Raw genomic sequence first — 12,357 nt, 5'->3', positions numbered from 1 at the left:
GTGCACCAGTGTCAGTTTTTGTTCGAGCAGCGTAGTCAGCGTTTTTAAATGCGTACCATGCTGCCGGTACAATCTGGCGGAAGCGATTTGCGGCTCGGTTTTCAAGGACAATGTACAGTGGAATATGTTGGAGCACGTTTTTCACTAGTGGAGTGGAAGCTTCGAAAATTGCTGGAGCACAATCGGTGTTGGTTATAAAGCAGAGGTCGTGTATTCACTCATCATTAGTGTTCTCCACGTGGTTTATTCGATGCAACAGGTTGGGGTACTATACGAATCCAGACAAGTAGCGATGATTGGTGACAGCGTAGAGTGATCGGCATCTGGGTACAGAAACCTCAATCGTGTTGGCTGCCACTCCAGAGAACTTGAAATCACCGATGATTAAGAGATTATCCTCGCTTTTGAAACGGCTTTGGTTGTTAAACACCCATCATATTTGACGTGTTTCTTAAACTAGGACTACCAAATTACTACCAACGTCTCGTCACATTGTTGGTAAATGGCTAGATAATGCGGAATATAGACCCCATAGTGGTCGTTAGCCTCTTATCCAGCAACTCCGATCCCGACCTCCTCGTGGTACCAGCCGGAATACGAGCAACCTTAGCGGAGATCGGGTAACCAACCCCGGTGGAAACTAAGGTCGTATACTAACCGGGAAGGAGGTATAGTGCGTCTCGGCACTATAAGATGGCAGCCCCATCGCGAGACTCGGTAGTGTTGCCCCAGTACGGCTACACACCTAAACTAAACTTAAACTAACAACATTCAAGCATATTCGGAGCGGAATATTCGGCATCGACCTAGGCGACGGAATAAGGACGACGAATGGACACTCGGGACTTGGAACTGCAGATCGCTTAATTTCGCAGGTTGCGAGCGGGTGCTGATTGAACAGCTGGAACCCCGCAAACTCGGCATCGTAGCTCTGCAGGAAATCTGTCGCAAAGGAGAGAAGGTATGGAAGATCCGTGGCGGAAAGGCCCAGTTTTACCAGAGCGGTGGCGCCACCAACGAACTGGGAACGGGCTTTGTAGTGCTGGGCGGAATGCAGGATCGCGTGATAGATTGGAAGGCGATCAACGAGAGAATGTGCGTATTGAGGATAAAGGGCCATTTCTTCAATTATAGGTTATACAATCATTAACGTGCACAGCCCGCACGAAGGTAGACCCGAGGATGAGAAAGAAGCGTTCTACACGAGGCTGGAGGCAACGTACGACAGCTGCTCGTCACGGGACATCAAGATCGTCATCGGGGATATGAACGCCCAGGTCGGTAGGGAAGAAATGTATAGACCGGTGGTAGGACCCCATAGCCTGCACACCGACACAAACGATAACGGCCAACGATGTATAAACTTCGCTGCTTCTCGAGGCCTGGTGATCCGAAGTACCCTTTTCCCGCGCAAGGATATCCACAAAGCCACCTGGAGATCACCTGACCAACGTACAATGAACCAAATTGACCACGTTCTCATAGAGGGCCGGTTCTTCTCCAACATCACGAACGTACGCTCCCGTCGGGGTGCGGATATTGATTCTGACCATTACCTAGTAGCAGTACATGTGCGCTCAAAGCTGTCCACCGTATACCGGACACGTCAAAGCCGCCCTCCTCGGCTGAACATCAGGCAGCTAGATAACCCACAAGCTGCCGAGAACTACGCGCGAGTACTGAATGAGGCACTGCCTTCTTCCGAGGAGCTAGGTGCTTCAAACCTTTGAAGACGGTTGGGGCAGAATACGCTCGGCCATCGGAGAGGCCGCTACCGCGGCACTAGGTATTGAGCCTCGGAGTACACAAAATGATTGGTTTGATGGGGAATGCCAACAAGCGGTGGAGGAGAAAATAAATGCTTGGAAAAATTATCTAAGTATTGCCACTAGAGAGAACTTGGCCAAGTACCGACGAGCTAGGAACCAGTTGACCACGATCCTGAGGAGAAAAAAGCGCCAAAAGGAGGACAGAGATCGTGAAGAATTAGAGCAACTATTCCGAGCTAATGACACGCGCAAGTTTTATGAGAAGGTGAACCAAACTCGGAAGGGCTACACACCGAAACCTGACATGTGTAGGGACGAGGGAGGGAATCTAATTACAAACGAGCGCGAGGTGGTCGACAGGTGGAAGCAGTTCTTCGATGAACACCTCAATGGCGAAGTCGCAGAAGGAGGCGGAACGGAAATTAACCTAGGAGCGCCCGTGGAAGATAGTGATGTCCTAGCACCTGATCTCCAAGAAGTTAAACGAGAAATCAGGCTGCTGAAGACCAATAAAGCCGCTGGGAAGGACCGCCTACCGGCAGAGCTTTATAAACATGGCGGGGAAACGCTAGCAAAGGCTCTACACTGGGTTATTTCGAGGATTTGGGAGGAGGAAAAGCTACCGGAGGAATGGATGGAAGGAGTGGTTTGTCCCATCTACAAAAAGGGTGATCGGCTAGACTGCTGCAACTATCGTGGTATTACGCTGGTAAACGCCGCCTACAAGGTACTCTCCCAGATCCTGTTACGCCGGCTGTCACCGATAGCACAAGGTTTCGTAGGGAATTATCAGGCGGGTTTCATGGGGGCTCGCGCAACTACGGACCAAATGTTTACTATCCGACAGATCTTGCGGAAATGTCGGGAGTACAACGTGCCCACGCATCACATCTTTATCGATTTCAAAGCAGCATACGATACAGTCGATCGAGACAAGCTATGGCAGATAATGCACGAATACGGTTTTCCGGACAAACTGACGCGACTGATCAGAGCTACATTGGATCGAGTGATGTGTTTCGTACGCATCTCTGGGATACTCTCGAGTCCCTTCGAGACGCGGCGAGGGTTGAGACAAGGTGACGGTCTATCCTGCATGCTGTTCAACACCGCTCTTGAGGGGGTGATCCGACGAGCGGGCATTGAAACGAGAGGCACGATTTTTACCAAGAGTAGCCAACTTCTAGGCTTTGCAGATGACTTCGATATCATTGCCAGGAACTTTGCGACGGCGGAGGCAATCTACGCCAGACTGAAAGCGGAGTCTAGGAGAATTGGGCTAAAAATAAATGCGTCGAAGACCAAATACATGAAAGGAAGAGGCTCAAAGGAAACAAATGCGCGCCTCCCACGGACGGTAACCGTTGACGGCGACGAACTAGAAGTGGTAGAAGAGTTCGTGTATTTGGGATCGCTGGTGACCGCGGACAACAACACTAGTAAGGAGATCCAGCGGCGCATCCAAGCGGGAAATCGGGCCTACTTTGCCCTTCATAAAACGCTGCGATCAGGAAGCATACGCCGCCGCACGAAGCTAACAATGTACAAAACCATTATTAGACCGGTAGTTCTTTATGGACTTGAAGCCGTGACGCTGCTTACGGAGGACATACGCGCCCTTGCCGTGTTTGAGCGGAAAGTGCTGCGGACGATATTTGGCGGAGTACAAACTGAAAGCGGAGAGTGGCGGAGGCGTATGAATCACGAGCTACAGGCACTGCTTGGGGAGACTCCCATCGTACATCTAGCGAAAGTTAGCAGGCTACGGTGGGCCGGACACGTCGTAAGGATGCCGGACGACAGTGCGACGAAAACGGTTCTCTTCAACAACCCCACCGGCACCAGGAACAGGGGGGCCCAACGTGCACGATGGCTCGACCAGGTCGAAAGCGATTTGCGACTTCTGAGACGACTAGGAAATTGGCGACGAGTGGCCCAAGACCGAGTTGAATGGAGACGAGTGCTTGAAACAGCACGAGCCACCCCGGCTCTATGCTGCTGAAGAAGAAGAAGTCTCGTCACATTATATTCCAGCTTTTAAGCAAACCACAATTAAAATACAGCTTATAGAATGTTTTGTAGGAAATGTGTTCAAAAAAATGCCCGAAATTTTTTTTTAGAATGTTTTGGGATTGATTTTTTTTGTATGCAAATAAAATAAAAAAGGCAATAAAATGTATATAACCTTAGTTTTGGACCTCTAGTTTATCACATAGACAAATAATTTCGAGTGAAATAATTTGCTTAAAAAATAGGTATTATACAAATTTTTACAAACTGGCGTCCGCCCCGATTGTGGAACAGTTAAGTTCTCCGGTTATGAAAAGTCCAGAAAATTGATTATTCAATACTTTAATAATCACAAATATTTTCAACACACTTTTAAGGCACATGAGAGCAAAATCCGCACGTTTGAGATCTTGAACTTCCTGTTTTGCAATGCATTGCTTAGAATTTAGATTTGTGTGATTATATTACCAAACTGATAAATTACTTTCATTGGTGTTTTCCATTAATAAATGAATGTAGTATTTTATTTTCATTTTATATTTCTTTATTTTTATTTCTTTTATGGATTTTCCGAAGTGTTTGACAACCGGGGATACTTGCTTTGCTTTGAAAAGATTCGAAATTAAATAAACGGATGAAAAGCTATGACCAAACTTTTTTCACAACCGGGGACATTCCCTACAAATGCGGTTTCCATTTGCAAATATAAATTTATTATATTTATTTATAAACTATAGAGGGTAGGTAGAGTTGCGGCACTAGTTTTTCAGCCTGTTTCTATTTTGGGCCTACCGTCTGTTCTACGCATCCTAGGGCGAAAATCATAACTAATTCCAATATACACTACTATGATTGCACATTCGCTTTGTGATGATAAATTGGTTCTTCAGATACAGGTAACACGTAAACAAAGTAGGCCCAATAATTAAAAACATGCCGAAAATACTATCCACCTACTTGTCCTCAGCAAAGTTGTAGAACAATAAATTTCATGAAACTTTGGCAAAAGTACTAAATATTTACATCATATTCGTCTCGATTCTACATTTCGATCGGGTCCTTTCCGATCAGAAACGTTCCGATCGACGTGTGTTATAGCATACGTTGTATTTTGTTTGATCGAAGCGTAATTTCTGATCGGATCCGGCTCCGATCGGTATGTAGAATAGAGGCGATTGTTTTGTTTATATTCCAAATGAGAAGTGAAGACAATTTTCCTGACGAAAAGCATTGATTTTATCCAGTAAAGAAATATAATCTCGCACTTGAATGCTTTCGGAAATAGATGCAAATATTATATCTAATTATCATTTTTCTTTTATTAATGCTATCAACTTGCAAAACAATGTGATATTCAGATCTAGTATATTGTTCTTTAAAATTAAGTTTAGGTGTAGTTATTAAAATCAATCGAGAAATCAAGCTGAATTATTTCAAGTAGAGTGGTATGATGATCAATCTATAATACAGTGTGTTAAGCATGCTTTCATGTAAAGGAAGTTGAACCTAAATATATTTACAGTGGCTGCACTGAATAATCTTGCGTTCTAAAGTTGGCACTTAAAGAAAGCATGGAACATCTCTACAACTGATAGCTTTTACAAATACTTGACTAAACTCTGTCGATACACTGCGTTTGGCGATGGTTTTATAATAGTGGCGATTGTTCCTGGGTAACCATATTGATGATTTATTATATTGCATTGTGCACTGATTGATGATTCCTGTCATTTTTATATCACTGATCACACTAAAACGTCACACAAAACGAAAGTGATCACGAAGCTAAGAGATTGTTTCAATCCAACTAAATCAAATTCACCTCGATATCCTGATTAATCTAAACTAATATCACAGTGAATAAACATATGATGTAAACCTTGGAAGCTTCTCCACCGTTCAAAATATTAGTTGCATGCACACGTGTCTCTTAGGGAGGACTTGTTCGTTTAACTGCAGTCTATCTAATCTATAAGTAAACCCAGTTGTTGAGGATAGAAAGGCCTAGTTATTAGCAAATTGAAGTGCTGTTTAAGCTATGCTTAATGTTAGGCCATTTGGCATAGCAGAATACGGTTTGCAAAGGAGCTAACTATGTCTGATCTGAAAGAAAGCTTATTATATTCAGATACAAAGGTTTGAAAATAAAATTAAATAGTAATTATTTTGTTAAAACTAAACCTACTGTAACGTTGGGTAAGCCTATAGATATAGACAGCAAAATGTGTTTGAGTGAGTTATCTTGATGGGTTTTGGGTTATTTTCAGTAGATTCATCAGAACTTCCTGTCGCTAGCTAATTTGCTGGCATATCTGATTCTGCAAGAATTTCATTTCAAACCAAACAATTTCACCCAAGTCAAACTTCATGCCAAATGACCTTCAACTGTATTTAACAGCAGTTTTAACTATTTATATGCCAATCGTAACGTTTTTAAGCAAGGTTTAATTTTCGACAATTTCGATATAATTATTTTCATCTATCATTTAGTCAATCGCAACTGCGGTTTGTAATAATCTCAAAATGGGTACCTTCATTCGACTTACTTTCCTTCCACTTTCCCAACGGTGAGTTGTACCTATACTCTTGTGTTGATGCGTGTTTCTGTGCGACATGTCTAAAGCTAAACTAAACTTCAATGAGTCAATTGTGACTGTTACGGTTGGGAAACGTCCCATCCACAGTGCAGTATTTTACATTCATCTGGATTCTAGTGTCGCCGAAAGTAAGATCCGTCTACATCACTGGCTTGAACTAGTATAAAAGTTAGTTTTTTTTTTAATATCATTGTACAATTTGATGCGATATGTTCAAATTGTATAAAGTAGTATGAGGAGCAGAAGAGGAGAATTAACTGAACCACGAGAGTAGTGACTTTGATTTGCCATCCTTGGTAATTTGTGCTGCAGTACCTGAAAATGTAAAAAAAAAGAAAATATTAGTCACAGGTTCGTGGATTTGTTGATAACGCAATATGATGAATTTTGAGTTTCAAAAACTGCCAACAGGCAAATATGTCGAATCGGTCACAAAGCAAATAATAAACGTTTATAGTAATCCCAGCGGAGGAGAAAAGATATCAGTCACTGGGTATTTACGTCTAACAAACTCGCTGCTTACAATCCAGTACACATAAAGTTGGCAGCACTTTGAAACAATTGGAAATGTGATTCCAGGCCAAGAAATGTTCAGTTGGCATGTCTCGTTTACACAATATTTACATATTGTCGTCAATCAAGCTTTTGTAAACTACATTACATCTAACTGTGAAAATGAATTTATGTCTGTATGTCTGACCTTTATAAACTCAGACACTATTGAACCAATCGGCGTGAAAATTTGTATGCAGGAGTTTTTGGGACCGGGGAAGGTTCTAATGATCGTTCGAAACCCTTCCGTCTTCTGGAAGCTCCCCCGTTTCATACAAATGAAAAATAAATTTCTGCATAACTCGAGAACTAATCAAGAAAAATGAAACCAAATTTGGCATGTGGAGGTTTTTGGAGGCTGGTTTTTTTTTCAATGGTGGTCCGAGACCCCTCTCCCTCTGGAAAGGGGACTCTCATACAAATGAAACGCGAAGTTCAGCATAACTCGAGATCTAATCAAACAAATGGAACCAAATTTAGCATGTGGGGGTTTCTGGAGGCAAGATTTTTTTCTATGGTTCTATAATTTCTGCATAACTTTACAATCGAAGACATACATTTGCAAACGAAAATATGTACTTGAACAAAACTCATTCCGAAAAACAACCATAAACGCTCCACTTCTATTAAATTTTTATTCAGCGTAGCAACGCTCACACCGGGATCAGCTAATTCCAGAATAAAAGTGAAGATTAGACAAAGTACGTTTTGCTTTACTTTTTATCTACAAAAAAAGGTGCAGTACGATAAATAAAATCTCCCATCTCCCTAGTAATGTAAAATGTGTATTTTTTCCTGTTACTGTTATGTTACTGAGTTTCAGTCTACCGAAACTATTTGTTTAATGAATGGCCAATGCTGCATTTGAACGCAAATATTGAATTTATGTAGGACAACTTTTTATCCAAAACAGCGGCAAACCCAACTTTTTTGTTTCCAGAAAGCATAGAATGAGTAAACTAAATTGATTCTGTCACCGTCATGTGATGCGACAAGTGCATTTTTCGTAAAAGATAACAGTACAAGCGTACATTCTGTGATACTAGCGCCAGCGTGGTTCAATTCATATTTTTATATACCGTGCTTGTGCTATTATATGGATGTCTACAAAAGTTCAATTCTTCGTGCGCGGTCTGATATCAGTATGCTTTGATAATCAACGGAATGCCATACGTTATGTCACCATTGCATGATCGCAAAGCCATCATTTTCGTCTGGTAAATATTATTGAACTGTTCACTGTTACACTTAAACCAGATGTCTATCATCATATGTCTAGCCAAGGATACTAGACATGCACAAAAAATCACGTGAAATACGCTTATGGAAAGCGTCTATATTATTCGCACTGCAGGTAATACATACCTAATGCTATCAGAGTGTCGGTTTTTGTTGAAGTTCTAATTTTATACTTACCTTCAGACTGACTGATATGACTCACACCCATTGACTCGAGCTGCTTGAGAAGTATCCCTAGGTTTGCTTTATCATTTTGTAATGCTCCGCTACTAATACGTATCTTTGGTGGTTTATTGTTCTTGGTTTGGGTATGCCAGACGAGAATTTCCGTGCAATTATTCGCTTTCGGTTCGATATCTTGCATCTTTAGGCCGATACTTTTGAGAAACTCGTCCTCTTCGTATCCAGCCTTGTATGGCATCGTAACGTTCGAACTGAGGGCCATATATTCTAGGTTTACTGCGAACCCGGCCATATCCACAGGCCACTTTCGTTTTGCCGGCCAAGAGTCGAAAAAACCCTGAACTTTACCCTGAAAAAGTATAAATTTGCATTGAAAATTCTCAAAGATTGAAGTCTGTGGAACTCACGTTTGTAACAATCGGTGTGCTGACAGCGTAGTCGCCTATCAAACCGACAGGGAACATCGACACTTTCTTAGTGGTTCGAATCTCACTGAACAGCTTCAGATCGAATGTGTTATCGTCGTCGCCAAAATAAAGGACACCCGTTTTCTTGTTGTTGCTGCGTATCCACGATAGAGCAGCACGTCGATTGGCAACACCTCTTGGGACAAGCTTCCTAGTACGGTAGAAAACTGGCATAGGGCTGGCGATGTGAGTATAGGGAATACCTGAGGAATATTCAAATGACAGAGTTTTGATTTATTCAATCATCACCCAAGGTGATTGGAAGTACCAAATTTTTTCAGCAGTTTGTCGAGAAATTGATTACAGATCTCGGTATCGTCCGCTACAATCCAGTGTAAATTGGGTACGTGCATCAGTGTCTGACCGAGACGAGTTATTTCGGCCGCCTGTTCCCGCCGGGGATATGTCGGTGTGACAAAATAGATGATGGTTTCTGACGCCGAATCCGGGTCTGCAATATCATTATAGCCGGCGTCAAACATCAACTTGCGTGTGTCGTCAAAACTTTCGAGACAAACCACCATACTGTCGTTCTCCGGTACCATAGAGTATTCTTTGTTGCTGTCATCTGAAAAAGAAAATTTAAAAGCACATGGATGATCAGTTTTTAACGCAAAATACTTGTATTATTAGGTATTTTCTAAATTAGGGAAAATTTGAAATAAAACTAATAAGCACGAGTTGATACAATGGCAATATAAATTGCTCGCCACACGCGACCAGCGCACCGGGTCGGTCGTGCAATATTTAATAAGATAATCGATCAAATCTCAGTCAGCACAATGATAACGACATGAAGTACGTTTATAATACATAAGGGCAATCTAAAATACAACAGAATGACAACTAAATAGCCACTTGAACATAAACACGCAGACAAATATTGATTTGCGTTATCTTTGTTTGAAAATTGTGTAGTAGGTATGCTACTTATAAGCTTCAATTGAGTGGTATTCAATTTGAAATAGGCAAATGAGCAGATAAGAATAAGAAAGTAGCGCCTAAATGTTATTGCTTGAAATTCTAATATCTACTTTTATTGTAAGATTGCTTCGAACAATCAACTAGAACTGTTCGTATAGCATTTTGTATACAATTGAAAATATTAATTATGTAAATAAATTATTATACCCAAAATTTTTTTTAAAAATATTTAAAAAAAAATGTAGGTGATTAAGCATATAAAACTATTGCCATGGGTTTGGCCTAAGGATATCGGGAATAAATTTTACTTCTTATGAATTTTGAGTTATTTGACTACAATAATATTAGAAAACTGATTTCAATTTTTATCTGTTCAACCACGTGTTGCTGATTAAAGCTCATTCCATGATAAAAAGGATTTAAATAACAGTAATCAATACTTTCTGAACAATGAACCCCCGCGTGCAGATTCATGAACTATGACTTAATATAGAAGGAAATAAACATAACGTACGTTGACAGTTTTTTAAATTCTCTCTTTGTAAATACACAAATTTCTACAAATGAACAGAAAATATATCTATTTTTTGTAATTCTAATTTATGTTTATAGAATTGCATTTGCTTTTGCTGACTTAGTCTATGCTTATCACATGGTACGCTAAGCATGGTTTTCAAACTACTTACCTGAGGAGACCGAGGAGGTATTAAATATTAAAATTCCAGCAATCAGTAGGCACACCACCACTATGGCAAAATTTTTCGCCTTAGTCATGTTCCGGCAGGATGTGTAAAACATCCTTACCAACATTCCTTGTATTTTTTTACTTGTTAATGTATCGAAAAGGGGTCTCTCGCATTTATTTCGACGAATGCTATTCTTTTATTCACATGAGCTACTAAACATTCTGAGATATCTTTTGCACAGCTCTTTAAATAGTGTAATTTCGTCGACGGTCGGAATCTATCCCGTGATTCACAACTTATTCTATGCTCAGATCATTTTTAATGCTCTTACCGTCAGAATATCGCATCTAGCTTAGAGGCTTTAAAATTAATAAAAACACTTTGCTGAGTTAGATATTCGGCCAAACTTCAATAAACTAGCTTAAGTTTACATTCTTCAACGAAGACACAACGCATTAAATTGAATTTTACAACCGCAATCGCAGAATTTTCCTTTCGATATGCAGCAGTGAAAAAATATTTACACATTTTTAACTCTCTCAATTGCGAAAAATAACTTTCTGCAAGACTCACTCAGCCAGCTGCTTTCATTCCCCGACCTACACCGTATACTGATGCTGAACTGAAGTGAGTTGAACCGCGCGAGCTCGCTCGAGCTCAAGTCAAGTAAAATGAGTAAAATCGACGGAGTTACGGTGTTGCCACCTCTAAACGTTTATAATTTGAGTGATGCAAAGATTAGGAGTTTGTTGAAGAGTGCAAAAGATAGAAATAAAAATGCACAGATTTGTACTTATACGCCATATGGGCAGTTCATGAGCGTAAAAGAGATCGTGGAACTCCGTCAAGCCCGTCAAGTGAAATGCATCGATGCTGAAGTTATGTTTAGTGATAAGTGAGCTTGAAATCTTGAATGGACAAAGGCAAAAATGAGAAATGAGCATAAAGCCAGAGATGCCAGACAATTCAACTTTCGAATGTGTGTAAAACTTGGTATATTGCGCTCTTCACACTCAATTGGACTGCACAGTTACAAAGTGCAACCTTCAAAACTGTGATGAAAAGTGTGCTACTGATAATACCGCTAGTAATCTTATATCGATAATACCATCAAACTTTATCGTCACGGAAGAGTATCGAAAATTGGAGGGTTTAAAGTGAAATCTTCTTCTTGGGTTGTTATTATTTTAACATTTTTGTTCGATTTCTTACGTATTTTTGCTTATACAGTCATATTATCGTTATTAATTATTAACGATAAGAAAACTTGATCCATAATCGTTAGAGATTTTGATCGGCATTTCCCATCATTACAACTCTCCCATCTGAGCTGACATTTGATTTAGCAGTGGCGCCAGTACCAGTTGTAGGAAAAGCAAGAGTATTTAACTTTTCATTTATTTCATATATGCTGCATATTTGCTAAATTATGAATTATGCGCGGAATTATGTATTTAGAAACTATTTTTATATTATTCGGAGCGTCGATAACAACTCTACTTAAGCATTAGAATTTAAATAGGAATCAACCAAGATTCATGGGTTTTTACCACGAAATTTTGGCAACTTTTCTCACCTACAAAATGTGTGACTGAACAAGTGTGCTCAAAATCCAACTTTCAATGCAAAGGGCAATAAATGATGCAAGAAATGATGTATTGCTGTTGCAGTTGAAAACTGTAATAATCGACGTGCGACATTGGGTTTTATTCTTATTCTGTGTATTGCAACTACGTCGCACGGGGTGCGCTGTATAGCGAATCAATGTGCGATCACAGCTCACCACGTGTGACGTAATAGTTGCTATCACACAGAACGAGAATAACACAGAATGTCGTAAGTCGATTAATACGATTTTCAACTTCAACAACAATAAACTAGAAATACTCAGAGTATAGAGATACACGGAAGCAGCCATCTTGGAAGCCAA

General features: G+C 40.4%; 1 protein-coding gene across 1 annotated transcript; it reads right to left on the bottom strand.

Annotated features, from left to right (window-relative positions):
• Positions 1 to 5,125: 5,125 nt before the first annotated feature.
• LOC128741847 (galactosylgalactosylxylosylprotein 3-beta-glucuronosyltransferase S) lies at positions 5,126 to 10,947 on the bottom strand. The gene is made up of 5 exons (XM_053837945.1): positions 10,428 to 10,947; positions 9,086 to 9,385; positions 8,758 to 9,020; positions 8,345 to 8,699; positions 5,126 to 6,691 (listed from the first exon to the last, which is right to left on the bottom strand). The coding sequence occupies exons 1-5, from the start codon at positions 10,549 to 10,551 to the stop codon at positions 6,630 to 6,632; spliced, it is 1,104 nt and encodes a 367-aa protein (XP_053693920.1). The 5' UTR covers positions 10,552 to 10,947; the 3' UTR covers positions 5,126 to 6,629.
• Between the last annotated feature and the right edge of the window lie 1,410 nt (positions 10,948 to 12,357).

Source organism: Sabethes cyaneus, chromosome 3 (genome assembly GCF_943734655.1).
Source record: "Sabethes cyaneus chromosome 3, idSabCyanKW18_F2, whole genome shotgun sequence".
NCBI classification, from domain to species: Eukaryota; Metazoa; Arthropoda; class Insecta; order Diptera; family Culicidae; genus Sabethes; species Sabethes cyaneus.
Note: the sequence above shows the minus strand (reverse complement) of the source record. Positions and strands in the feature narration are given on the sequence as shown.

Excerpts from the sequence above, each read along its gene's own strand:
- LOC128741847 (XM_053837945.1), bottom strand. The coding sequence starts at position 10,551 with ATGTTGGTAAGGATGTTTTACACATCCTGCCGGAACATGACTAAGGCG. Across the intron at positions 9,386-10,427 it reads TACCTCCTCGGTCTCCTCAG|ATGACAGCAACAAAGAATAC; the intron begins GTAAGTAGTTTG and ends TTTCTTTTTCAG. Across the intron at positions 9,021-9,085 it reads CAAACTGCTGAAAAAATTTG|GTATTCCCTATACTCACATC; the intron begins GTACTTCCAATC and ends AATATTCCTCAG.